At 45.2% G+C, this 27,901-nt stretch overlaps 2 protein-coding genes across 7 annotated transcripts; one reads left to right on the plus strand and one right to left on the minus strand.

The window, feature by feature from the left end:
• The first annotated feature begins 73 nt into the window (after window positions 1-73).
• sh3glb2a (SH3-domain GRB2-like endophilin B2a) lies at window positions 74-23,832 on the plus strand. 6 transcript variants are annotated; one of them, XM_023840644.2, is made up of 12 exons: window positions 74-276; window positions 6,543-6,684; window positions 9,684-9,812; window positions 13,572-13,705; window positions 13,840-13,932; window positions 16,536-16,598; window positions 19,137-19,160; window positions 20,159-20,248; window positions 21,302-21,402; window positions 21,561-21,575; window positions 21,690-21,894; window positions 22,076-23,832. In XM_023840644.2, the coding sequence occupies exons 1-12, from the start codon at window positions 214-216 to the stop codon at window positions 22,181-22,183; spliced, it is 1,167 nt and encodes a 388-aa protein (XP_023696412.1). In that variant the 5' UTR covers window positions 74-213; the 3' UTR covers window positions 22,184-23,832. The 6 variants fall into 6 exon arrangements, with proteins under 6 accessions (XP_023696412.1, XP_023696415.1, XP_023696416.1 ...); XM_023840647.2 differs by lacking the exon at window positions 21,561-21,575; XM_023840648.2 differs by lacking the exon at window positions 19,137-19,160.
• A 201-nt stretch (window positions 23,833-24,033) lies between these two features.
• On the minus strand, window positions 24,034-27,792 carry LOC111858693 (proline rich transmembrane protein 1B). Its single transcript, XM_023840660.2, has 4 exons — window positions 27,575-27,792; window positions 25,080-25,327; window positions 24,463-24,591; window positions 24,034-24,361 (listed from the first exon to the last, which is right to left on the minus strand). Exons 1-4 carry the CDS (start codon window positions 27,582-27,584, stop codon window positions 24,215-24,217), a joined length of 534 nt encoding a protein of 177 aa, XP_023696428.2. The 5' UTR covers window positions 27,585-27,792; the 3' UTR covers window positions 24,034-24,214.
• Window positions 27,793-27,901: the final 109 nt, after the last annotated feature.

The raw sequence follows: 27,901 nt of genomic DNA on the forward strand, positions 1-27,901 counted from the left end.
AAGGACCCTAACAGCTGACCGCATACCTTCCACCCCCTTCCAAGACAGCGCGTCTCCTTTAACTGCAGTCTGAATAATTGAACTCTGACTTGGCGGATTGACACACGAGCCGCAGCACCGCGCGGCTCCCTCGGAGCCCGGACTACCTGTGCCAGAGGACGGCGGCGGGCGGGCCCGTGCTGCGGAGAACCGGCGCGCGCCTTGGCGGACAACATGGATTTCAACGTGAAGAAACTGGCGTCGGGCGCGGGGGTGTTCTTCACGCGTGCTGTACAGGTGGGCGGCTGGTCGCCGCAAAGCTAACGGCTACCAGCTAGCCAACTTGTTTTTACTTGAGGTTTTTTTGCCAGCTCTGAATACACGTTCTGGGTAATTTTTGTTAAGTGGCGAATTTGCCGATTGTTCAGTTACATTTAGCATGAATTCCAGCTTGTAGCTGCGATCCAGGTTAGTAAGTTAGCGGGTGCTGAAATTTACTAGTTTTAACAGATGTAGGTAGACCCCCCCCCCCCCTCTCCTTCGCCGGTTTTAGTGAAACGCAGCTGCTCGCCTATTTATGCGATGTGTCTTAATGTCCGGCTTGTAATGTGGCGTTTAGTGTAAAAGCAAAAGTCAAAACTGAAATTAAAAAGTCTGACTTCAAAGCCGCCAACTGTTGAGGTAGAGAAAATGTTAATGAAATGCCGTTAAGTGTGCTTAAACCGCACTTCAAGGTTCCTGCTATGTTCATGTGAGCTGATATAAATACAGTTTTATAGCTCTTTCTTGTGAGATGTTTCCAAAGTAGATGAATCGTCATAAAACTAACGGGCTTCTGTTTCAATAACCGCTGCTCTATTGTTGTTGGTTTCTGTGGAATTTTTTTTCCCGATGGTGTTGATATTGTAGTATTGCACTTACTGTAAGACTAAATTATTAATTTTCTTAATGACATTTGAACCAAAATTTTAAGTAAGAGTTTATTTTTTGCACGATGTGTTAGGATATGCCCGTATGTTTTAGGCAGAAACCTCCAAAACAATTTAGTAACATTTGCACTGTCCTGTTTGGAATTGCAAATGTTACCCTGCTGGTAAATCCACTGATAGGTATTTCCAAACAGTTAATCTGGTGCTATTTGAGACCTGCAATTGAGATCGCCTGGGTTTCCACCGTATTTTATGTGAGACAAACAGAAATGCAGAATCCGTTGCACTTTGTTTGAAAACAGTATTAATAAACAGTAACAATTAAATCTGCCATTTGAGCCTCAACCCCTTCATATTCTGCTGAATATTTCGATCTTCCTTACAGTAGACAAACTCCCGTAGCTATTGCTACAGCAATGATGCATTTGAAAATGCTCCTGGATTTTCCATTAGTGATGTGTCTTGGGGGGATGGGAGTGACTTCAGGTATTGCTTTATAAGGTCATACAAGCCTTGGGGAAATGTGTCATTCATTAGTCTGCATTGCATAGTTTTATTCGGACCGTGTTGTGTCTGCAATACTAGAAAAGAGACTTGCTGTGCAGTGGAGGTGAGAGGCTTTTGCTGAAATGCTGCTTGATGTCACTGCTGCAGTTTGCTCTGGTTCCCTTGGACAGGTGCCTGCAATCCTGCTGTGCCAGAAACCCCGCTTTTGGCGGCCTTGCTCTTATTTACGACGGGTTTCACAAGGCAGTGCATCTGCCAAATTTGCACCGTTTTCAAAAGGGCCCACTTAGCATAGCATATGTGCGTTCGTCTGGTGTGGCCAATGGGTGATCTGCAGGATGATGGGGCATTTGTATATATTTGTATGTCCTGCAATGGATGTGCATCCTGCCCACGGTGTCCCCCACCTCATGCCTTGTGTTTCCAGGGATAGACTCACCTCAGCCAGGTATTGGATAAGAGGTTTTAGGAGATGAGTGAGAAAAGCCGTTTCGTAATCTGTGGTCACAGACTTTCTCTTTATTATCCCTTGTGTAAATCCCTCATTAAATATCAGTTTCTTTTCCTGCTGACGTCATTGCCCTGATCATTATCATGGTTCCTACAAGAACACCATCACTTATAATGAGTTGGACTGGCTTTAGGTTGCATCTTATTTAATTATATTATGAAACTTTGTCCATCACTCACACATTTTATCTCTCCTTTGTGCTTCCAGTAGCACATAACACTAGTTTGTGAAAGAGTTCAGCTCAGAGCCAGATGGTTATCATTGTGCAAAGCCGTAGGATTTCTGTGAGTTTTCTAGGAGTGACGCTGCACTGCTATTTACTTCCTGAATCCGTGACCACAGACAACAAGTTTTGTAAGTTATCTGAACTGTGCCATTCCTCCAAACTGGAGCGTAGTTTATCTCCTCAGCTTAAAGAATAAGCAAAAAAATTAGCTGGTTTTTCTGTATTTATTCAGGGTCATAAAATGCAGTGAGTGCTGTATATTCTCCTTCTTCATGTCTCAGCATTCAGAAACTAGCAGGACCCTTAATGTGAAATGGCAATAATTTTAAAAGAAACTTCATAAGGTTCTTGGCTGGTATTGTCTTCTGCTGGTTCCCATGTTCTGCTGCCTCAGCAGTAGTTTTCCTGTTGTGTGAGGTACATACTGAGCCGCCTTGGTCTTCTCTCCTGCTGTTGGTGATCTTTTCCCTTCTTCCTGTTTATACACACTGTACTGTGTGCCAGGGGCCATCAGGGGAAAAGGGTATCACAGAGGAATGCTTTGGGATTGTCAGGCTATGACACACAGAACAGGCAAGACCCCAGCTGTGTCACAGCTCTCCAGGGCATGTTTTCATTATGTGCACCTCCCTGAGGAGGGTGAAATGGGAGTCCTCAGTGTCTGGGCAGCTTGCTGCTTTCATCTGCTGTTGCAGAACGAAAGCACCGAGAGATTTTGTACAAACGAAAAAAAAGAAAATAGCGCTGGTCCCATAACTTGTATCCATTTTAGTTACGTCAGGCGCTTTATCTGCCAGCTCCAAGGTTAAGCAGAGCCTATTCTTAATTGGTTTGAGGGTTGAACCTTCTCGTTTGGTTTTTGAACCGTGGTCTCCTGCTCACGTCAGGCAAGCTGAAGTTCTTTGCCAGCCATGAGAGGTGTGAGCTTCCTCCACTCATCACTGTGTCATGTGACACTTTGCGTGTGAAAGGAAGGAGTTGGCTTGGTGACAGGTGTCATGGAAAATTGCTCACACCTCCATTGAAGCCCCTAGACAGTGGTGGGTGAGGGCTACTGGCACAAGTCGTGCGTACAGCTTTGGGCGCCACTTTAGTGAAATCGAAGCTGATCTTTGAAGCCCACTGAGCCACCAGATTCAGGACGCTGCTGTTATTATCGATTTTGCAAATTGTCATCGCGAGCTGTGTGGCTTATACGTTACCTACCAGCTTACCAAGAGTGAACACTCCCTAGGCTCCCGAACTGTTGCTATGCTACACGGAGGCCTGTGGGGGAGCTGAACCAGCTTAGGTTTGCCTGTGTAGGGCAGCTGCCATGCTTATGAGATACCGGCCATTTAATTATTTACATTCCCTTGTGGCTGTGGTTTTAGGTGTCTTGCATCCCTGCCATGTACACCGTGACGCCTTCATGCTACATCCATTTCGACCAAATGTCCCTTGGATAAAGTGACAATGCCCCTCTGTGTTCTAAGTTTGAGGACATCAGCCCTTGTCACCCTGTAGCACATGGGTCCCCAACTTATTAGCCCACGTCCCCAAAATGACCAGTGCCAGAGACATGTGACCCCTGCTGTTCTTCTGCTGTAGCACAATTGAGTCAGTGTTGCTTGCTGTCAGGCAACAAATTGGGATTTACTCTTGATAATTATGATTTAGTAGCTGTGATTATTGTGGTTCCGTAGATGGGTGTTAAAAAAATCTGCAGTTAGCCATTGTCATTAATATAAGCTTTACTTGGAGGTTCTCAGGTGATTTATGAAGGTATTTCAGTGTTGGTGTCTATAGTTCAGTGAGCACCACCTGCTGATGCTCCTCCCATGGAAAGTGATCATCTGCCTTTTCCAGCATGGGTGGTGGTATGGGGGGGTTGTGAAGGTAAGTGGTGCTGATGGCCGTGGACTGCTGGCAAGTCCTGAGGAGAGTCTGGCGAGATGTTCCTTCAGTTACAGACATTCCTCTCCCTGACACAGCAAGCATGTCATCAGCTAAATGGAAAGGCTGATTAAGACAATCACAAACGAGGGGGCTTTATAGGATTGTTTTTTTTTTATGGCGTGACAATGCATTTAAAGCAAGCATTAATTTAAGTGGTGTAAACGTAAATGTTAGTAGATGATAATTAAGAGATAAAATGTTCACAGCTGCATAGGGTTTTCTAAACTGGTTGTCATAGGTTGAAGCATGCTTAAAAAATATTAGCGGTAGCAGTGTTCACATGTGCCACTTGAGTTAATGGCTGGTATGAATTTTGCCAGGGAGCAGCAGTAGTGGAGGTTGTGGACCAGTCCTGGGGTCATTTACTTATTTAGCAGATGCTTTTATCCAGAGTAACATACAATTGAGAAAGCAAAGTCAGACAGTTCATGGAAGCAATTGAGGGTTAAAGGTCTTGCTCAAGGGTCCAAGAGTGAAATCAATCTGGTGACCCCCGGATTTGAACTGAACTTTCCTATCACATGGATATTCCTCAATCCATTTTTATTTGACTGGTTGTTGGAATGGAGCCTTGAATAGTTAATTAAATGTTCACTGTAAAAAAGGTATGATGTTTAAATATGACTCATATCTAGAGTAAATATTGTGCGCAGCCATTTTGTGAAAAGACGATATACCTGAACAGTGTCACTTTAATTTTAAAAAAGGTGTTCAAATATTATTCTAGAGGCAGTTGATGTTTTACGTTATTTTGATACTAGAACAGGTCATGAAAACTAAGCTAGAGTTGCACCCCACCAAGAGCATTGCTGAGGGGGGTCCATTGTCTCTCTTATAGGACTTGATTGGTATGGATTGGGTTTGGACAGCTTAGCAGTGGGGGTGTGTCTAGGCCGATACTCTGTTTCACGTTCCTCAGCCAACCTCACTGTACAGTGACGGTTTAGTGGTCTCATCACCTGATGTCCGGAGTTTCTGATTGCCCGTGTTTCTCCTATGTGGTTTTCACACTTGAAATCCAACACCAGCTGATCTCGAAACAGGAGAATACTGTCGATACACGATACAGGAGAGCATAGGAGCCGGACCCATCGGTGTTCGCTTTCAGGAGACGGGCTTGGTGGCCTTGTGTGTCTGGGCAGGTGGGACCCAGATCTGGATTCAGGATAGACCCGCTTGGTGTTGCCCAACTATTGTACCTGCAAGCAGGTTCAGGAACTGGATGTTCCTCACTGGCTGCGTGGCTAAGCTTTTTAAAGTATAGTTTTGACATTAATCTGCTCTTATAATAGGACTATTTACCTAATGCCCTTGGCTGATGAAGTACAGGTATAGGGATGTAAAGGCAGCACGGAGATGAGATTTCTGTCTCTCATTCCCTTTGTTTAGCTTGACCTATTGTGTTTGTGTAGTTTTCATTGGTCAGTGTAAACAGTTTGGTTACGGAAGGAATTTTCCTTTGCACAGGATAACTTTTTTTGGATTCGCTCAAAAGTCATTGGCCAGGCTGTGTTTCTTCGAATGTCATGCCTATGTGGAGAGAAGCAGCCGTCCAGCTGGGCTGTACGATTGAAGCAGGGGTGCATGCATGGGCGACATTAGGGGGGGGCAAGGGGGGGCATGTGCCCCCCCTATATCCCGATCATGGAATTTTAGAATTCACTGTTAAAATACTGTTTCAGAATATGTATTTTATGTGTTGTAGGTCTCCGTGTTGATAGGGGGCGACACAGCAAATTAAGCAATAGGTTGCGTCTTTATTTTTTAAGTTAGTTTGTTGTTGGTATGAAAATTAGAGAAAACTAGACAATCGATCGGGCAAAATGGCTAAGTGCCAAAATGACGAGTGCAGAACTTTCACTTTTCAACGCTATGTCAACAGGACAAGCGAGTTTTGATGAACGATTGTCACTGTTCAAAGAGTCAAAGCTAGTCCACAGTCTTGTCAACGTTGGCAATCTCTTTAAGCTCTTCTTAACTGTGCCGATGAACAGCGCATCGTGCGAAAGAAATTTTTCTTGCTTGCGCCGACTGAAAACTTATATGAGAAACACAATGTGCCAGGAAAGACTCTCGGACATTGCAGTACTTAACATTGAACAGACCATTCACGTAGATTTGGATAAGACCGTTAATCGCTTTGATGCCGCGCCTGGTGGACGACGTTTAGCCCTTCACTATGGTAGGATGTTGTTTTGATGCCTACTCGTTAAAATGTTTTTCTTGCCCCCCCTGACTCAAGAGTCAAATGTCGCCCATGGGTGCATGTATGACAATTCCATGACCTCCCTGTGTTCTCCCAAATGATAGAATCGGGTTGTGGTTTGTTTAATTCTTTTAGTTATATAGATGGTTTTATTATGGGAAGTTTATGAACCATTCAGAGGTTGTGAAAGCTGCCTTCATCCTAGCTGGCAGCAGCCATGCTGATTGCTCTCCTTCCTCCTCGTAGTTCACGGAGGAGAAGCTGGGCCAGGCTGAAAAGACTGAACTGGACTCCCAGCTGGAGAACCTGCTCGCTCGCGGCGACACCACCAAGAACTGGACAGAGAGAATTTTTCGGCAAACAGAGATCCTTCTGCAGCCCAACCCAAGTAAGCCTTTGGGCCTGTTCCCTCCTTAACAAGGCAGTGCAGACCAGGCATGAGAGGGCACACTTTTAATATCCTTCTGTCTTCTTCGTCAGCACACTCTGTTTGGCTTATCTTTACCCCTGTAACTCAGTTCCACATCTCCCCCTCTCTTCTCTTTTCCTCTTTTTGTTCAGTGTCTCATCTCCTCTTCATTTTTACAATTTTCCACGAGACCTCTCATGGGCTGGCTGGTGACTCTCCTGCCCACTGCCTCACTCTGCCCTTTAGTCCAGACTAATTTAATTTCAGGATTAGTTTTTCCATTCAGTGTTCCTGGGTTGGGTGGCTGTGCCCTGTGTTTCTCTGCTAAGTAATTAGAACAGCCAATATGCAGAGCATGTCATGGGTGGGTGGGGGGGGGCTACAGGAGTGCAACTTTAATACTGCAGTGTGTGTCCTTTGATTTCACTCTGTCCTGAATTAGCATACTTATGCTGCACTCACTGAATGGGCACCTTGCCTGGCTGACTGCATTCAGCTGCCTACCAAGGTTGTCCGTAGGGGCCCCTGTCTGTGCCCTGTAGCTGCACTGCGTGCTCTCATTTTGTCCCCTAGCTGCACTGTGTAGATCAGCAGTGACTGCCAGTGAAGCTACTCTTTAATGTAATGCGCCACGTCTCTTGAGCCCGTAACGTCACCTTACCTGTCATTCTGCTGCACAGTCAGTTTGATTTGGGTCCCAGGGCAGTCTAACCTTTGCTTTTGTGGTCCTCCATGCTCCAGTCGATCAAACAGGTAAGTCCCCTCCTCTTCTCTCGGCGCCCTCTGTGGGAGGCTGGAGCCAGCTGCGGCTGCACTGACTTGCAGTGACTGTGTGTTAGCTGGACTTCGTGGTTCTCCAGCTGGGTGCAGGGCACTATATGAGCACCAGAGTTATATGTTTGTCTTTTATTATTTTAGGGCTTGAAGACGTTTTAATGTTATTAGTATTAATGTTATGTTTTATACATGTTGTTTGGCAATCTTAGATGAAAGTATACTGGCTTATATTCCCTGCAGCCACTGTTTAAGAACCGCTTTCAGGTAGTATGGTGGACCCTTCTGCTTGCTGTGATGAAAACTGAAATACTGTGCCAGTTTTGGGTAACTGGAGGGCACCAATTCCTCCCCAGTCAGAATGTATTGATATCCCCTTTATCCCCAGAAAGGGTTTCTGTGATGACATTCAGTGACATCATTGAGGACAGTAATAGCGGCTAAAATTAACTACGAGGCACCTCCTGGGGCTCATGTGTGTGATCTCTGGCTCACTATAGTCATGCATATTTATGAATAGTCAGGATCTGAATCAAGTGTTAGAGACCTATGCAGATTAATAATAAATTGCTTTTGTACAGTCAAAAAGCAACAGCTCCAGATAAATAGTGCTTTGTAATTTAAGGTGCACCTCTGGTCGTTATCGGTGAGATCCGCGGATCTATGCCATCCGTTAGTTGTACACTTGGAATTTTTAATCTCCACCTCTTCTCTCCTTTCCATAAAAAATGTTTGCTGTGTGGAAAGTGAATTTCTTTGTTTTTAAATTTTGTTTTATTTTCCTTCCCACCTCTTTGTGTGTAGTTTGTTTGTTCTCATGTCATGTGGTTTTCCTCCAGCAGTCCAAAGGCATGCAGTTAGGTTAACTGGGGTCTCTAAATTGCCTAGTATGTGAGTGAGTATGTGAGTGAGTATGTGAGTGCCTCCCGTGCAGGGCATACCCCAGTGCTGCACTTAATGCTGCCTGGGATAGGTCTCCCCCCCACCCCCACCACTTAAACAGGATGGATGAATTATATCCCCTCTGTGTGCTCAATATAGTGATATATAGATATATAGTGTTTATCTAATTTGGGTCATTGTTTCCATGTTGACCTCGTACTGCCTTTACTTGATATGTGAGCCATTTTTATAATGGTAATTGATCATTCTCTGCCTTTTGAGGCTTCCTTCCTATCAGTGTTTTGTTTACATTTGGGCCACCGTTACAAATTGTTTAAAGCTTTTGTCACGGTAGCCTGTCTTTGCCATCGCGAATGTCCAATAGATAATAAAGCAGAGGGGTATTTAACAAAAACTGTATGGCCCTGTCAGTTAACAGCATTTTTAAAGTGTAACCTAAGGAAGGCCTTCATATTTTGGTGGATACCGGTTCATACCAGTGCGTTCACATGGCCTCTGTCAGCTGCAACCATTTCAGATTGTGACATGATATTTGGCATTCTGGTTAGTTTTATTTTACAGCTTTCATAAAGGTTGTTGGGTTCATCACAGGTGGTCTGTTGCGGCTGTAACAAGTTCCAGGCTTGAGTGTAAGGGTTGAATCATTAGTGGCTGACACACCGTATTTACAGTGTTGAATGTACTGTATAATTTCCCAGATGCAAAGGCTCGTATGTGATTGTTTGCCTTGCTGTGGCGGTTGGTTTTTCTGCCATTTTCCAGTGCTGTGCTCTGTTCTGGGTTGGTGAGTGAAAGACGTACTGTACGTGTGGCAGGTGTCATTTTCCATTGATGTCTGTCACGTGTGTACTGCTGCGTGTGCGCGTTGGCCTGCTCGTGTCTCGGAACATGTGTCCTGTCTTGTTGGTATGATGTCACCTGGCTTTTGCCCACATGCGGAGAGTTAGTCACTGTTGGCTGCTGGGGAGTGTGGTGCTGCCCACTACTGGTCATTTACAGGCAAAGGGAAGGAGACCCACATGTGCGGGTGAATAGTAACAACTGGCTTTTGTTTCCTTTGTTCAGGAAAGCTCTCGCAATGGCGACGCTGCCCTATCCTGTGAATGGGGTGACTAACCCTTTTGTGTCCTGTTTCTATAGCGATCCGTATCTAGTGCTGGTTGGTACAGGCCCCGTACCCCTTAGCAGTTGGCAGCTGCTGCTTTTGCCAGGTCTACATGCGTGTGAGTGTGAGTGTGGGACTGCTTGTGTATTTATTTGCATCAGGCTGACTGTAAACCCCTCCACTCCCTCCTCCTCAGGCGCCCGGATTGAGGAGTTCCTCTATGAGAAGCTCGACAAGAAAGTCCCATCCCGGATCACCAATGGAGAGATACTGGGGCATTATATGCATGAGGCAGCCAGAGACTTTGGGGCCGGGGGCCCGTATGGTGAGTGAGGGCAGGTTTATTACTCCATTTTGAAGGTTGCGATGTTCTGCTGCCGCTCACTGCTTTTACCCACCTGCCTTCCCTTTGTGCAGTTTTTTCCATCTCAGATATTTCTGCATGTTTTTAGAGGTTTTAAGTGTTTGATGTGAACTAATATGCGTGTTCTGCACCTTCTTTCACCAAAACTTTACAATCTTTATATTCATAGTATCACTGGAGTTCTGCCCTGCCTCACTGCTGTGAAAGCTACTTGGGCCAATACATCGTTTACCAAACAGACCCTTCAGAACATCATGTCCTTGAAACACTAGACAAAGTGTAATGTTAGTAGAAAGAGGGCAAACTGACCAAGGAAACAGGTGGGCGGAGGTCTTTGGCATCAGATTGCAGTTTGACAGATGAAAAACCAAGCATTTCTTGTAGCTGCAGGGTATTTCTTAGCAGTGTTGGTCTTTCTGAAACCCCTTGTTTTCTGCACTTAGTCTCTGCTTAGTAACCTCGCCATAATTGTGTTGTGCCTAAATGTTTGCCATGTGACCTATAGTGTCCCATGATCCCTTGCTCTGACGCTGGTATTTCAGTGCATTTGTGGCAGAGGAGTTAACTATGAATTGATAACCTTTTCTATTCCTTTTCATTCACTTGTGTTTGAGTTTTAGGATTGTGTTATGTGGCTGTGGAGCTGTGTTTCTCAGCCTCGTCACCTGAGATCACCAGGCAGTCCACATCTTTGTTCCCTGTCAGCTCCCTGTTTGAAGTGGACTGTCTGGGGGTTCCCAAGGAATGGGTTGAGAAATTGCTGTAGAGTTCTGTTAGCTTTGTAGTTTCAAGGTTCTTTGTTTGTTTCTGGTTTTATATGACATGTAAGAGCTGACCATGCACACAGATAACCTAATAATGAATTTATTCATTCCCATTTTTCCACTCATGACTACATTTACACAAGTTTCAGGGTGACTCCAAGAAATTCATTCAGGCTCCTTCAGTACATGGAAGTTATTCAGCTGTAGAGGAAATTCTGTGTTTACAAGCTGCTGAACAATTTGGACACTGCAAATGGAGGAGAGAAAAGGCAGAGGACTCGTTAGCTGTCTGGAAGGATTATTGGCTTTCTTTTATTATATTTGTGGTGCTGTACCCTGGGTCATATCAGTTCTGCTATTGAAAATGACACTTAGCTACATAGATTCTTCTCAGAGATAGAGCACATGAACTAAACAATGACCAAAAGACGTTTTGATTTAGACACCTCCTTAGCTCCTAACATGGACAGGAGAAATTTAGGAACAAGCTGTCAGTGACCTATAAGGTCCCCGTATCGTCTCTGTGCTCCGCGGCTCCACCCACCCACCTCTGCATCGGCTCCCATCTGTCATGGCACTGAATCACTCTGCATTTCTTCCTGACTCTATTGACTGCTCAGTGGATCGATGGTTCCCTTTCGGGGGTGATATGCTTCTGTTGGCTGATGCCTTTTCGTAGCTCTGGAAGATGCTAGAGCATATGTTTTGTGGTGGAGGGGAAAAGTTTTCATAGATCCCTGAATGCATTCCTCAGCCTGTCTGTCAGCCTGTCCTCGGGTGACCTCTGCCTCTCGACTAGGGGGGGTGAGTGGGATGTTTATCCCATAGGAATCTCTGATCAAGGTCTTTTGGGGCCAATCACCATTGTCGATTGCTGGAATCTGGACTGCTCATTCTGATCACAGGGTAAAAGCACACTTATTACCTCAAAAAGTCAGAATTTGGCCCTTGGTAACAGGCCTACTGTATGCATTTCCAAGAAACAAAAATAGATTTTTTTTTTATTAAAGAAATACAAACCTCTGCATTTTTTGGAGAGAGTCTCTCTCTCTCTCTCTCTCTCTCTCTCCTCTTCCAGAATTCGTGCAGCTGTCCCGAACGCCCGCTCCCTTTCCATGCATGTACACAGAGCACAAAGATAAATTCAGGCGCTCATATTTCTCATGCTCCTTTGGTGAAAACGCAGATGTCTAATGAGGTTCATAGTGTTGAATGCTTTAGCAGATGATCTCCACGAGCAACTTCTTTTGTACATCATTTATCTTTAATATATGTCTGGTAAAACTGCCAAACCTGGAGACGACGGTGCCACTGCTGTGTTTGAATCTTCATGCGCGTATTTTAAGTCATGAGTGCATGACGTCATTCGCAAAATTGGTATTTTGAGATTGGTCAAAGTAAAGGCCGGCGATTGAGTAAATCGGCTGCTGATTGATCGGACCGTCTGTATTATCCCAGTACACTGCCCTGGTGTATGATTAGTTTTAAGAGATTGTGTATTGGGTATTTAAGGGTATTGTAATAGCTTGCTGTGAGTAGGGCTGGGCAATATGGCTGAAAAAGAATATCTCTGTATTTTAGGTCACTGTATCAATATTAGATATATATACAGTGGTACCTCAGAACTCGAATTTAATACGTTCAGAACTCCGGATCGAATCCTAAAAAGTTTGAGTTATGATCGAATTTTCCCCATAAGAAATAATGGAAAACCAATTAATTGGTTCCCCGCCCCAAAAAATTACACCTAAATGTTTTTTTTTTAGCATTTAAACACAAAATGAACCAGATAAAACAAGAAGAGCATATACTGTACTAAACACATCTAAGCACATTTATCAAAACAGTAATTTGTAAAGTAAGAAAATAAATGTATCCAAGCAATGTGTAAAGTTAAATAAAAACAATGTGTCCTGCCCCGATCTTCCGCTGCTTCCGTGTGCCACCACACCCCCTCGTTAACCCCGTCTGGAATCCCCGTGTGATCATCTGTTTCAGGTTGTTTTCATTAGCCCTCTGTATTTTGTCCACGTTTCATTTTGTTTCCACACATTGTATTGGCCGTCTGCGTTTTGCCTGCCTTACCTGTAATTAAACCCCGTATACCCCGATACCCTGACGTCTGCGCCTTTGTCTCTGTTCCGTCCTGCTCGGCACAATAATATTATTATAATGAAATGTATTAATGGTTTGTTGTTAATATTAAAATAATTAATAAGAAATCGTTATTTTAAAATGTATTTTATTATATAATTACTCTTACTGTCTCATTGTCAATGTATTTTTACTGTCTAAATATATGTATTCAGCTAGTGTAAACATGCACGATGCTATCACAGCGAATGCGAGGATGAGACTGAAGCGTTACCCTTTGTTTCCGCTGAGAGACATGCTGCGTGACTCATTTCCCCGCGCATACAATTTATCTTAGGTCGGCGTTCACAGTTTGACTTCTGAGATTCAGATCGAGCTCTAGGAAATTTTTTTTCGAACTGGTTGGTTCCACATTTAAGAAATTTGAGTTCTAATGAGTTCGAGAACTGAGGTACCACTGTATATCAATATTATTAAAATATCTCTATTTTTTAAAACTCAAGACAGAAAGTCAGAATGAATTATGGTTTTATTTACATAAATGTTTTCCAACTGGCAAACAAAAAAAGGTCTATAAATCTCTGCTGAACTTAATATAACACGAAAAAAAAGGAAAAAAACCTCTTCTTAGGAAAAATACAGATTGATTAATATCCAAGTGCCTGAAATGTAAACAAATATTTCAAGTAAGTAATAATTAGATTGTTCAGGTAAATGCTTTTATTCTAGATAAGACATTGTATAACTTTTTTCTGTGGGCTGTGGTGTTAAGGATTTAGGGTTAAGTGCCATGATGATTTTAAAACGCTTGACTCGCGTCAGAGTTATTTTGAAATCCTGATTCTCCTGTTTTTGAAAACAGGAAGCACCCTGATAAAGGTGGGAGAGTGCCAGAAGCGGCTTGGGGGGGCTGAGAGGGAGTTCCTCCAGACCGCCACCCTCACGTTCCTCACACCACTACGCAACTTCTTGGAGGGTGACTGGAGGACCATCTCCGTGAGTGTTTTGGGGACGTCGTCATTTTTCATATCTAACTGCAGTGTCTCTGGTTGTGGTCTCATTTGGGTCTAATGAGGGCAGAAGGTCAAAAACAAAAACCGGATCTTTTATACCACTCTCTACCCCTGCAGAGAGAGCGCCGCCTGCTGGAGAATCGGCGCCTAGACCTCGATGCCTGTAAAGCTCGCTTAAAGAAGGCCAAGACAGCAGAGGCCAAGGCTGCGGTGAGCTGTTCCTCTCCCTCACTGTCACTACCCCCCCCTCTCCTCCCCCAGATTCCTCTTGGTCATGTTGCCCACTGTCTGCGCCCCTCCACAGTCCTACCCCCGTGTACTTTGCCCTTCTCTGGTGTGAGCTGGTCTTTCAGAATTCAGCTGGATAAAGGCAGTGACACATTGACCGCATGCCATGCAGATGTTGCTGTGTCAGTGGCTCTGTATAAACAGCACTGCGCTTTATTTTCACACACATAAAACAACATCCAGCCATGTTTAACCATGTAAATTATTATAGGAGTTAGTGTTTTGTCCAGCTGAAAGTTTTTCTTTTGTATGCATTATTACTTGTTGTTTCGGTGTCCAACATTTATTATGAAAATTTAAGTATTAAAATCCATGAACGAGAAGCAAGACCATTCAGTACCAGTGATGCTGATGCACAGAATGTCTGCCTTGTTGTGCAGAGTAGCTGGTCTGTTTGAAACCTTTGGGATCTTACAGTACTGATCAGAGCACACAGAAAGTTGCGTGGGGTGTCCTGCATGTCTGCCCCCGTCTTGACCTTAAATAGGATGCACTAACATGTTTCTCTGTTGTGACTTGCACAGTGTGAGGGAGAAGTGAGTATGAGCTCATCTACTGCCTGCCTGGCTGTGTTCGCCATTCTCGTTTTTTGTTTCTCATGGTGCCTGCTTCTGAATGGTTTATGAGGTCTGCACTCCTGCCATCGTCATCACCCGAAAATAATCAAATTCCTTCATTCATGCATTTAGCTTTCTCCTGGAAAATTATTTTATGTAGAGTATGAAAACAAGAAAAAAATTATGAAATCCAAAATGTTTGGTGATGATTATGCTGTTTGGTTTAAAGTTGTTTTGAATGTCTTTAACATGTTTTGAATGTGGAGAAGCTGAGGGAATGTTCTAGAAGTTCACATAACCTCTAGAACCTTCTGGCTTTTGTGCATCACAAATGGACAGCTCACCGCTGGGCCAGCAGCCATGGTTAGACGATTGCATTTCCATTGTGATGTGTCTAATCCCGACACAGGAGTCTTCCTTCATTGGCGCTCCCATGATGGAGTCATGTTTTATACCACATCTCGCGTTCACTTCACTTACATCCTGCTATACAGATGCCCTACATCCCTGACCAAAGACGGAAACGCTTTCGTTTTGGAATGTTCTTGTATTCTTCTGTTTTATCCCCTGTTCTGTTTGAGATGTTATAAGGTCAGGTTTGATCGCTAATCCACTCAGAGCTGCGACAGCATAGGGAGGTACGGGCTTCTCCTGGGGACGGTGGGCGCTGTTAAACCTGACCTTTGGTACGTTACTGACAAAGGGCCAAGTGAAGACTCACCAATGCAAAAAGGCTATTTATCTGTTTTCGTAGAAACACAAGTCTGGTAATGAGCACTTTCACTGGCTCTCCAGACCAGTCATTCATCAGCCGTGTGATAGCCTTTAACACACCACTGGTTTGTTTACTTAATTTTCAAAAACTGCACACAATGTGTCTAGATAAGCCTGCATTCCCGCTCCAGGCTAAATGCTCCATTCCCACATGTACTATTGCTGAATGAAATGTACCACCTTAATTGGACAGCTCTTTCCCCACATTGATGGTCACCCATGAGTTTCACTTGCTCTACTGCATGGTGTGAGTATGGATGCAGAGTGCTGCTCCCTAGGGGTGGAATAAAGCATATGAATGCTTTGAAATGGTTTTGATGGTCTTTACTGGTTTTTGAATCCACATGGGAAAGGGGACAAAACGGTGACCCTTGGTAAACTGGGCCTGAATCAGTTTTAAATACTGTACTTAGTGTGTCTGACTCCATGTCTCAATGTCTGGGTTGCACACCAATTGATAATGATGAATGATTCCGTCGTCGATGGCGGGTAGGGTGCTGTGCCTGTGATCGGAAGATCGCATGTTCTAATCTCTGGGTTAGCGGACTGATTCCACCGCAGTTGCTCAACCCTGCTTTCTCACAAATGGACGTCAGTTTGGTTAAAAGCATCTTCTTATTTAAATGTAAATTAATGGAGACACTATCTGTTTGTGTGGTGTGGTGCCCCTGGATCTCCTAGTGGGAGATCGTCACCCTCTCTCCCACACTGTCACCTAGTTTGTTTCTGTTCCTGTTTGCGTGTCAGTTGATGGTGGAATTAAAGCTGTAGTGAAAATCCGAGCTGCATAATCTTGCATTGACCTGGCTGGTAATGACCGGCATTGTCTGATTATGGCTGAGTGTGAAGCAGTGAGGTTTTCTGTGGTCTCGGGTTTACTGGGGGAAATCCACAAGCACTTCAGTTATCGCAACACAAACGTAAAGTTGCTCAAGGTTAAGATTTGCTTCCACTCTGACCGGGGAAAAGGCAGCTCCAAAATGGCCTGGTGAGTTGGAGATCAGATGAGGGTTCGGGTCAGAGGTCACCAGGTGCAGGTCGTCACGACCCCCTTTTCCTGACTCTGCATCCAGTGGTGTCTGTCAGCGTGTGTTGTATCACCGTTTTTTTTTTTCTTCTTTTTTTATAACCCTTTGTGACTCGGTCTTTGCCGATACCTTTGTGTAAGACTCTGTTCCACCCCTCTGCCTTTAGGCCACGCCTGATTTTCAGGAGACTAGACCACGTAATTACGTTCTGTCTGCCAGTGCCGCTGCGGTAAGGACCGATACCCGCACATGTGGCTGTTCAGACGGCCGGTCTTTCTGCCGCTCGCTTCCCGCCAATCACTTGCTGCTTCTGTCTGTCCTTGCTGTGGGATCCCTGTTGGCACTTTAAAAGGTGTGGGGGCAGCAGAGCTAAGGAATGGGCTGTGTAGGTGCATTGGGCTGGAAGGTCAGCTGTGCGTTTACCCGACGTCCCATAGCAGTGGTGCTTATTTCAAATGTGGAGCGCATTACGTTTGTGCAGCATAAACGCTGCACTTCTGACAGCTGCTAATTATTATAGTTAATTTATAGAGTTGGTATTATTCTCTGTGTAGGGTGGGTGGGGTCTTTAACAGTTGGGACAGAACTAGATTGCACAGTGGGCTGCGGAGCACCCTGTTCATGTGCCGTCTGATAGAGCAGAGGGATTTTCTCTTCCACACTTTTTAGCCCTTATTGACCTGCCCACCCTTCATATTATTGTTCCTTTGTTTCTCTCCCCAAACTTCCACATACCGTGGTACCTTGGAAAACTATCTTAATTCGTTCCAGGAGGCTGGTCGAGTTGCAATTTGGCGGAGGTCCAATTCAGATTTCCCCATAAGAAATAACGTAAATTAATTGAATCTCTTCCTGACCAAATGATTGCCTATTTAAACTTATCTACCTACTTAACTAATGATTTAGAGCAGGGGTCTCCAACTCCGGTCCTGGAGAGCTACCATCCAGTAGGTTTTCTATCCTACCCGGCTTCTGATGAGCCACACCTGTTCTCAGGTAAATACCAGGAACAGGTGTGGCTCATCAGAAGCCAAGTGGGACAGAAAACCTACTGGATAGTAGCTCTCCAGGACTGGCGTTGGAGACCCCTGATTTAGAGGGTTAACAATCAATTTAAAAGTAATACACACATGAAAAAGCGCACATACAAAAGCGATAAACTTCCCAATTACAATCCCATACTCTGAAGTGAGAGCAGACACACATGCACCACCTTCAAGTCTCCCTTTCATTTTGCTTTAAGTTCTATAGTTACTCTCACTACTTTCCTCTTGTTTGCTGCTATCACTGCTCACTGTCTTAGGGGCCATAATTACTGTATCACTAAAGATACTGTAGATAAGGCACAAAAAAATTCACACCAAACACAGGAACTCTGCTTCCGCACATTGTACCATGAGACAGAGCGATTCCTAGTTGTCAGAATCCCAGTAGGTCCGTCTGCCTTTGTTTTGGCCCATCAAAGACGCGTCTCGATCTGTACAAGATTTAGCTGATCTGTTTTGTTTTGTCGCGTTCTGAGTTTTCGGTCGAGTTAGATATTTTTCAACCAACCCGTTCGAGGTCTCGACAGCGTGAACACAGCGCAGAGGGTCATTGGCTGCGCATTACCATCCCTGTCTGGGCAAAGTCGTTAACATCCTGCAAGACCCAACTCGCCATGGTCATGACCTCTTTTCAGTACTGACCTCCGGCAGGCAAATGCCTCGTCCAGATTCCATAGAGAGCCATACTAAAACTGAGCTCTGTTAAGCCTGTCCCTGTCTATTTCCCTAAAGACTGACATGTGGACTTTGGATTGTTGTTGGTGGTTTTCCTTCTTTCCTTCCTTCCTTCCTTCATTTTCGGGCACTGAGTGGACTGGCGGTTTCTAGGTGGTCAGGTTTCATCAGGCCTGGATCTTCCCCATGAGGATGTTGGAGGTCCATGTACAAGCCCCCCATTGAGAAGCGCACAGCGGATCTTCAGTGGTGGATTGTGTACGGAGCAGTAGCCACAAATATATATTTAGGTTGATATGAGAATTTGTTTATTTTGTTTACATATCTATTTTTTTTTTTTACATTCTTTGTACGTTGCTAAACTGTAGAGGACTCACTACATAGCTTTATACAAACCTGCCACGACGGTAAATAGTTTCAGTTTCGACTTGCTGCCGTCACGAGGAACATTCCACTGTCGGTCTCCGCCTCTCTGGCCTTCCCTGTCCCCATGGTATCAGTTGACAGCGTGCCCCCCCCACCTTTGGCCTGTCTGTTCTTCAGTCACCGAAATGCCAGCAAGTCATTTCTCTTCCTTTGTTGTCGGCTGCCCCTGTACGTCAGCACGCTTGTGTGTGTTTCTGTGTGGTTCTGTGTGCTGCCTCCTGTCACCACTTCTAACTGAGCTTGGTACCAATTATGATTCTGCTTTAATTGTTTCTTTATAATGGGGGGGCTTCCAGAAGGTAGACGAGTGAACAGCACTGAGAGCACCCTGTGTTCATGCATCTCTTACTGTCAGTGCCTCAAATCTTTCCTGGGGCTACTGAGGTTACAGCTGTGTCCCGTTTTTTAAAAACACAAGAGTATCTGCAGGGTATGACCACCATAATGTAATGTCATACCTAGAAGCATTGATTTCCGACCAGCTGGCCTTAATCGTACACTGAGCCCTAGGTGGGCCTGTCAGACAGGGAGTGTTGGAGGCCACTGTGTTCACTGTGATGTCCTCGCCGCTGTTTTTGTGTCTCTCACCTCCCGTTTTCTGTTGCCATGCTGCTTTCCAGCTCTGGAGTGAAGAGGTAGACAAAGTGAGTATCCCGTCTCCATGCTAGCAGTACCCCCTTCGCTCATGACTCTGTCCTTTGTTTATTCTTTTTTGGACAGTTTTTGTCTGTTCCCTTCTTGTATCTGGAAGGGGGGGGAGAAAAAAACCGTTTCAGTACTCCCCGGTGACAGGCCTTGGATACATTTTGTGGGAGTTACATGTTGGATCTTCAGGATCTGACTGATTTTGTAACAGCTTTCTGTCCTTAAACTTTGTCTGTGTGCCACTGGCTTAGACTTGGATGGCTGCTTGTGAGATGTGTATTATTATGGTGGTAAGATACTGGAATCTTATCAGGAGGCCTCTGCTGAATTCCGGGAGACACACAAATACAGCCGTATGCTAATGTTTGGGCACCCCAGGTTAAGCTCCTTGCTTGGCTTAATTGCTGAATAAATGCAGCCTTTGCCAGGTACAAGCTTGATTTTGCTCAAATGGACAGAGGAATGCCTATTAAGACTGTGTGCCACTAGAGGGCAGCAGCAGATTTTTGCAGCTCAAGGGACTAGCGTATTTCATATAAAGGCGCATATTGTATTATCAGGCATGTTTTCTCCCTTCCTCCTACTGATGTACAATTACTTGGCAAGGCATTGTTTTATATACATCAGATCAAGCTGTTGAGTTTAAGATGTAATCCGGTAGTCATAACATTAGTGACTTGAGCGTTCTTTAACAAGACCCTGTCTCAGCCTCAGTGATCATCCTGTTAAGGGAAAGGGATGCTGACTATCACTATAGAGATGGGAAATCCTTGGCCTTGTGTAGGCATATTGGAATCTTGTGCCTCTTATTTTTATTGTGAATATTCGTTCCGGAACCTTTCCACACTATTCGGAAGATACTCTTGGAACTGTGGTATCTGTCTTCTATGTATTTACATTTCTGAAATGTATGTTGTCTTATGAGTGTGTTACCATGTGTTGCCATGTCAGACATGGAAACCGAAGCTTGTCTCCTCCTGTCTGGTGCCCCTTGCAGGCTGAACATGAACTGCGTGTAGCACAGGTGGAGTTCGACAGACAGAAGGAGGTTACACGCTTGCTCCTGGAAGGCATCAGCAGTACACATGTGAGTTACAGTATGCGTGTACATGTCACCACAGTTATACCTGCAATACACGTGTCGTGCTGTATGTGAACATGATGGACATGCATTGTATACATGCTTTCCTTGCTTACCTGTGCACCCAAAGCATGTAACCCCTTCTGCTTATGAAGCCATCTCTCATGTAATAGTCACTGTCCACTAGCTGTAAGTTCAGCGTCTGCCCCTAATCTGATCTACAGCCAGTAACCAGTCTGTAAAGAAACGGAGGGCGCTTTTCCACTGCACCAGGTACTGTACTGCACCAAAAGTACGGTACTTCAAGGTGTTGATTTTCCACTGGTTTAAAAAAAAAAAACATGGTATCGGCTCTGAATGGCAAGCTGGGTATTTTGTACTGAATTTGAAAAATGTCTGTTGTATATTATAGGCCTAGACAATTTGTGGTGTTAATACAACATGACGTGTTTTCCATGTGCAGTTTTTGCATCGCTAGGCGACTAGATTGAGATCAGGCTTTTTCCACACATTCATTCCGTATTTTCGCTGAAACATTTTTACTGTCATTAAAAAAAAAAAAACCTTGGCAAGCTTTGCAATTTTGATGATTATTCCATTTCAAAATGATCTAATATATGTTTAAAAATCGGTTTAAAGCTTCTGCATGCATTCTCCAAGATAGTCATACGCATTTTTTTTTAACTTCGTTTATCATTTTCTGAGTTCGTAAGTTTTTTCAAGATGGTGGTTATATTGTTTTTCAGAGGCAGGCTTTTTACACAACGAATCGATAAAGAAAGTGTTTGTAAGTCCCAGCCCAAAGTACCAAACTACCAAAAAAAAAATACCCCAGCTGGTTAGGTACTTTAGGTACTGGAACTTTCGCTACTGGTACTCAACCAGAAGTCAATGGAAAAAGGAAAGTATTGGACCAAAAGTACGGAACCTGCTGCGGTGAAAAAGTCCGTCTCAGAACACATGCAGTAGGTTAAACTCCAGCGAGTGATGCTCCAGTGCTGGCGAGAGCCCAATCGGACTGTGAGGATCCTCCATGCTCTCGCTTCTCCACTCATGCAGGTGAACCATCTGCGCTGCCTGCATGAGTTTGTGGAGGCCCAGACCATCTACTATGCACAGTGCCACCGCTACATGCAGGACCTGCAGAAGGAACTGGGCAGGTGAGAGACACGTGATGTTCCAGCTGCTGCTTTGGTCACCAGCTCTTCTGCTGGGAGGCAGTCCATAGAGATCCCCCCCCCACCCCATACTATGTTCCCGCCACAAATGGAAGCTGTGTCTTATTTCTGTCCTCCTCCTTTACCCCTTGTGCTCCCAGTTCTGATGGAGACGTGTAAGTAGACCTTTACCTAGGTTGGAAGCAGGAGGTGTAGCTGTACATACGTAGTGTAAAGCTGACCTGTATGTAATCTGAGGCCTGTGCCCGGTCTTCATTCCTCTCATCCAGATTCCCCAACATGTTTGCTGGGAACCCTTCTGTCTCCATGGGGGCCTCTGTCACCCCCCCATCTGTGGAGGACTCCCCAGGGGCTACAGTGGACATGCTGAAGCTGGAAGATGTGCGAGCGCCCGCCGCGGGGACGCGTAAAGCCAAGGTGCTGTATGACTATGACGCAGCAGACACCAGCGAGCTTTCTCTGCTGGCAGACGAGGTGAGGGCTCAGGGCGGCCGCTGCGCGCACGTCTTTGCCTGCGTCCGCGCGCACGTCTTTGCCTGCGTCCGCGCGCACGTCTTTGCCTGCGTCCGCGCGCACGTCTTTGCCTGCGTCCGCGCACACGTTTTTGCCTGCGTCTGCGCGTGCATCGCTGTGACCCTCCTGCTCCCGTCCCCAGCTGATCACCGTCTACACCGTCCCCGGCATGGACCCCGACTGGCTCATGGGTGAGAAGGGTAACCAGAAAGGCAAGGTGCCCGTCACGTACCTGGAGCTGCTCAGCTAATGAGGACCGGCGGACACATGGGTGACAACATGGACACCCACAGACTGATGCAGGCTGGCTGGGCGTATAAGTACCCACACACACACACACACACCTGCACACCTACTGGCAACAAACTGATAAAGATTAAAGGAAATGACCTATGGAATTTAAGTGTTTGCAGTAAAATAATTTAAATCTGGACATATGTGAAGCCTTTAAATGTTGAAATGCTCCAGGGCTTTTATTTTACTTTTCATTTTAGATTTTATTCTGCAGTCAGTGTAAGAATAACCAGGGGCAACCACATATGACAGATAAAGTGAGTAAATGTGAATAATACCAGTGCACTGCTGACATCGTCTGCCCCAGTCTCTTGTGAAGTTGGTGTGGTTAACAACGCCGTCTGATCCTGCTGGTTGATGTATTGCTGTTTTTGTGAAATCGCCCTCTTCTTGGTCCACCTGCCCTGGCATGATCCGCCCAGCTGCTTCACGTCAAAAGCATGCCTGGAAATCTGTAGCTCACCACTCAGCCAGTTCGGCCTGTTGGCCACATCACTAGCTCCTGCATGGCAACGCGTGTGTTGTTTTCATTTAATGCCTTTAACAGGAGAGTGGTGTGGGTATCCCAGCACCGGCAGCACACTTGGCCTTAAGGCAGGGATATGAGGGCCCTGCACTGAGCTCTAGCCCTGTGTGGATCTTACATGCAGCAGTGCGCTTAACACACCTCAAGCCAAGCTTTGGCGAAACGTGGCTGGTTTGAGCTCAGGTTACCCTGGTCAGTTTGTGTGATGTGTGCACAACACTGTGTAACATGCCTGATGATGTGCTGGAAATTTACTGGAAACTTGAGGTTCAAATGATACGCTGGATTGTTAGTAAATGTAACAATCCTAGAAATAACTTAAGGCTTTAAAGGGCTCTGTTAGCAAATACTTTGATAAACCCAAACCATTATAAAGGAGATTGTGTATCCATAATGGGTCTGAGGCCTGAGATCACATTTTTTAAAATTTTATTTAAAACTCCAATTTAAGCTTTAAGTATTTTTGCACATACGGATCACTGAAGCATATGATGTCTGCTTGGGTATGTTTGTTGTCTAGCTTGATGTAACTCAGAATCACACATTCCTCATGTCATGCATGATCTCCTGCAAGTGTTCCTGTTTGTTCAGTCTTTGCCTAATAAATAACAGCAGCACCCGAGCACTGAGGAGCGTCTGTGTTACGACAGTGTTGGTCTCTATCTTGTATGACTAATTCCTTGACCTCATGAAGCCTTCCTTTCACCTATGGCTTTATCATAACTGAGCACTCACGGCCCCCAGCAACCGATCAAGGCCAATAACATACGCTGCCTATTCTTCATCTTCACCTTCCATGTTAATCCCCCATCCCCACCCCTTTAAGCCATTGCACGCTTTTCCAAGAACTGCTCACCATATCTGCGGACTTCGTTGTCGAATGTCAGTCACATAGCAAAGACCCTCTTTCAGTAACTTGTTCATTGTTCCGGTGCCTTCTGTTCTTCCTGCATACTGCCCCCCACCCCATACCATTCCTTCTCTTAGGGTCCAAGCAGTGTAGCTGATGGAACCCAATTGTTTTTAAATTGTATTTTCTGATACTACATAATAAACTGCAGCTTTAAAAACACCATAAATGATCTCACTTTGGTCTGCTCTCATTGATTACTCTGAACCCAGTACAGGTGAGATTTATGACTGTAAAGACTCTAGTGCTGAGTGGTCCACTAATTTGTACCAAGAAGGTCCTTGGCACCAAAATATATTGTGTGATGGAAAGATTGACATGTTGGGCTAGATGAATGCCTCCTACATTTCATTGTTCACACACTTCACTATACACACAAAGCCTCACCTTTATTTCCTCATAAATTAATTTTGTCAGCATGCATACAAAGTTTGTTTCCTGATCTACCTCCCCATTAATTTTGCAAGATGAACCTTGGAATACATATAATATGGCAGGCAGAAATACATATGCTATGAACTGAGCACCTAAATAAAGAAACTATCTGCTTATTAGATACAGAGGGCCACCACCACATACAGGATCCAGGCCAGGCACGTGCAGACCCCAAAAAGCAGGCTGAGCAGAACCATCTGCCGGGCCTTGCGGGATGCCCGCTCCCCCTCTGCGAGGTCTCCCCGGGCCAGGGCAGCACGCGTCTGGGTGGGCCGGGGCACAGGGTCAGAACAAATAAAGGACGAGGAAGTCGCAGTGACCCCCCCCCCACTGGTCGAGGCCTCGCGGCTAAAGTGGACCTCACCTCATATGAATACATGAGGGCCACGAGGCCGCTGATCAGACAGCAGAAGATGGTGACCAGCAGAGACTCCACCATGTAGTCCTTGGGCTGGGAGCTGTTCTCCTGACCTGAGGTCGGCCCGCTCACATACTGAAAGGAGCCAAAAATAAGAGATCACTTGAGCATGAGTCACCGGAACAGCTCAGTAGTGTCAACAGGCGCTGTATTGCACTCGTGCTTTCACATTTGTTACCGCTTTTTCCAGAAGTCGAATATGCTTGCTCAGTAAAAATGGTGAAGAGCTATTTGCCTTTGTAAAAGCGCAGTAACAAGCGAAACAAAGTCTGGCCGCCAGACAGCATCTTGTACCTGCACCTTAAACCCCCTTGGGAATGGCGAGCGGTCCCCCTGCCTAGATCTCGGTGTCTCATGTCGGTCATGCAGTTCTGATCCCATGTCATTTGCATACGCCCGTCTGGCCATTGGAAATAGAACAGGAAGGTTCTCACGAAGGGGATGCAAGACACGGGACCATTGACGCAACATCTGACGCAATACGGGGGGGGGGCACTGTTGTGAAACTCAGCTGCTTACGCAAGGAGGAACCAGCAGAGGCGCTGGTGTGTGGCGGCTCTTACAATGCTGTAGGGTGGGTAGCTGGCCGAGGGCGTGAACTGGGGCTGGTAGAACACTGGCTGCTCCGGGTAGTGGGGGCAGGGTGTTGGGAAGAAGAAGCAATCTGTTTTCGGGTAGGGGGGTGAGTAAGGTGGGGGGTCTTCCACAGGTCCTGAGGGTCTTTGTGGTGGGACCTGTGGCTGAGCCGAGGCTGGTGCACTCTCAGGGCAGGTGGGGGGAATTTCTGCTTGACTGGCTGTGGAGGCACAAACTAGAGGGGTAAAGAATTGGGTGCTTGTTAGCTTCTGGGAAAAGCCCCGCATGCGCCATTTGATTTGCTCTGGAGGGAATTTCTTTTTTATTTTCATCACAAGATAAACAAGCACACAATAGGGTGACAGTGGATCCTAAATTAGAACCGAAAAGGAAACATATGAAAGAAGAAGGGAAAAAACCAAATACAATGACAGAACCGTTATTTGTCTATACCCTCTGCAGCATGTATGCAGACTATGAGGATACATAAAGTACTTTTCTCTTTTTTGTGCATTGGGGAAGGTAATGCAATACTGTATATTGGGAGGTACCAATAAAAAAAATAGATCAAAAAGAGAATTAACTGGGGGGGAGGAGGTTGTTAATTGGCCATGTTATCCCTGTATCCAGCCAAGGCCCAATGACTCACCCCAAGTTCCCCAAGGACCCCCCAGTAGGCTGCACACCATGACCAGGCCAGGGGGTGAGACATTGTCGCCCCCAGGATGGCGCCTACTCAAGGCACTCTAACCCAGACAGGCCCCACCCTGCATGTCATGCTCGCCCTATTCTAGGGTGTTGGGGCTTGTTTTTGTGTGTGTGTGTGTGTGTGTGTGTGTGTGTGTGTGAGTTTGCATAGATCACATTTGAAGATCAAATTGTCCCCAAAGTGTAGTAAAATCTGAAGTTTCCCTGCTTTTGCGGACATCTTTTGAGGTCCCCATTTAGATAACCTCAGTTTTATAAAAATCTGTGAATGCAATCAAAAAAGTAAAAATGCCAAAAGTCTGGTATTTGGGTTGGTTACTTATGGTTAAGGTTAGGGATGGGTAGAGGTTAAGGGTGTCGTGATTGGGATTAGGGTTTTTCCCATAGAAATAAATGGACGGTCCCCATTTAGATAGGAAGACCAACTTGTGTGTGTGTGTGTGTGTGTGTGTGTGTGGTAGGGTGACCACCTAATCCATGTCAGGAGGGACACTATGAGTTACTTCAGCTTTTACGAACTACTTTAAAGCTGAAAGGGTTCTGTTCTCTGCTAAAATGTTTGGTTAGTTCCTAGATGGAAAGACTCATCCAGCTGTTTCGCATTAACATTACTGACACATATGCATGATTATAGGAGACTGACCAATCAGCATACGGCAAGAACCCAGTGCTTAAGTGAAATCCTGGTCCTTTTAATTGAAATGTATGAAATGGTAGTTTACAAATCCTGTTGTAGCTCATAGTGTCCCTCCTGACATGGATTAGGTGGTCACCCTAGTGTGTGGTAGAGAGGGTGCTAATTTGGTATGATGCTTTAAAAGAAGCAGGGAATGCAGGATGGCCCCACCCAGAGCAAGAGAGGTCAGTTGTTGTGAGGGCAGTCAAAGAAGCGCCAGCACCCCAGACCCGCTCAGTGACCCCCCCCCCCCCCATGCACTGGGTACATGGCAGCCATCGGACAGCGAGAGGAGTGAAGATCTAGGGGAAATGGTGTGATAAGTATTTATTGGAAGGAGGGAGTGGAATTCCGGCTAAATTTTTCCAAAGGGGTTTTTGGGAGGCTGATCAACCTTAATTACTCAAACCATTTCTGTTGCCCTTTATTTGAAAATGTTTCCATATGACTATTTAAGTAACAACCAAATTCATACAAAGGGTAGTTTCCTGTAGGTGTGGTTTTTATAGGAAAGGCAAAAGTAAAATGCAAACTATGTGAGTCTGCAAGTTGAGTTTTCCCAAAAAGGTCTCAAAAAGAAACTACTGGTGGTTACATTTGGTCAGCAGAAAGGACTGAGATATACCGGAGTGAAGCGGGGGCCTCAGTCTTGTTTTATGACCCCCCCCCCCCCTAATGGCACAATGTAGATGTGAAGCTGGATTTAATGAATTTATGGTCATGGCAGAAAGCAATACGGTCCAGTTTATAACATTTACTGGAGATTTAATGAGAAATAAACCACTTGGTAAAGGACAGTATCGTATTTCTGTTTAAAAAATCATTGGAATATGATGGTGGTTCCGTTCCTCCATTACAGACGTGTCATCAGGCTTGAACTGTACCAGGATTAAGAGTAATTCAATGCCACGTTGCCTTTGGAAGCCTTATTAATAATTTATTTTGCTTTGCGATTCATCGCCTTAATGTTCTCCTCTGCCTTCATTCTCTGTCTCATCATTTAATTACTCGGTTATTGTGCATGCAGTGGATGTCTGGCAGTTTGTTGGACAATAATAAGTGGGATAGTCAAAGGATAATCAGAAGTTTGCTGTTTACCTGAGTCCATAGTGGCATCCAGGTGGCAGAGCAGAGTTGCAGGCAAAGCTCACGTAGGGTCAGGTAGTTATGTAGAAGCCCATGTGAAATTTTGCAAGGCGACCGTGTTCCGGTCTTCGTCGCTTCTGCCGCTTCCGCTTTCTTTGTTGCTTGTGTCGTCGTCGATGTTGTTGAAGCGTCCGAAAGGGATTCTCCTGGTGCCCGGTGCTGTGGTGGGGGCTGGCTATACACGTCATCTCGGCGACAGCCTGGATATTGTGTTCATTTAATAATTAACGAGGGGAGCGTGTGAGACAGCCACACTGGGGAAGTGATGGGGACACACTC

Source organism: Paramormyrops kingsleyae, chromosome 2 (assembly GCF_048594095.1).
Source record: "Paramormyrops kingsleyae isolate MSU_618 chromosome 2, PKINGS_0.4, whole genome shotgun sequence".
NCBI classification, from domain to species: Eukaryota; Metazoa; Chordata; class Actinopteri; order Osteoglossiformes; family Mormyridae; genus Paramormyrops; species Paramormyrops kingsleyae.

What these genes read in the sequence shown, in the direction of transcription:
- sh3glb2a (XM_023840644.2), top strand. Translation starts at nt 214, where the DNA reads ATGGATTTCAACGTGAAGAAACTGGCGTCGGGCGCGGGGGTGTTCTTC. An exon ending in GTGACTGGAGGACCATCTCC is followed by an intron (nt 13,706 to 13,839) that starts GTGAGTGTTTTG and finishes CTACCCCTGCAG; the next exon opens with AGAGAGCGCCGCCTGCTGGA. An exon ending in GGAGTGAAGAGGTAGACAAA is followed by an intron (nt 19,161 to 20,158) that starts GTGAGTATCCCG and finishes TGCCCCTTGCAG; the next exon opens with GCTGAACATGAACTGCGTGT.
- LOC111858693 (XM_023840660.2), bottom strand. An exon ending in GCTACCCACCCTACAGCATT is followed by an intron (nt 24,592 to 25,079) that starts GTAAGAGCCGCC and finishes GGCTCCTTTCAG; the next exon opens with TATGTGAGCGGGCCGACCTC. An exon ending in CCCTCATGTATTCATATGAG is followed by an intron (nt 24,362 to 24,462) that starts GTGAGGTCCACT and finishes CGGCCCACCCAG; the next exon opens with ACGCGTGCTGCCCTGGCCCG.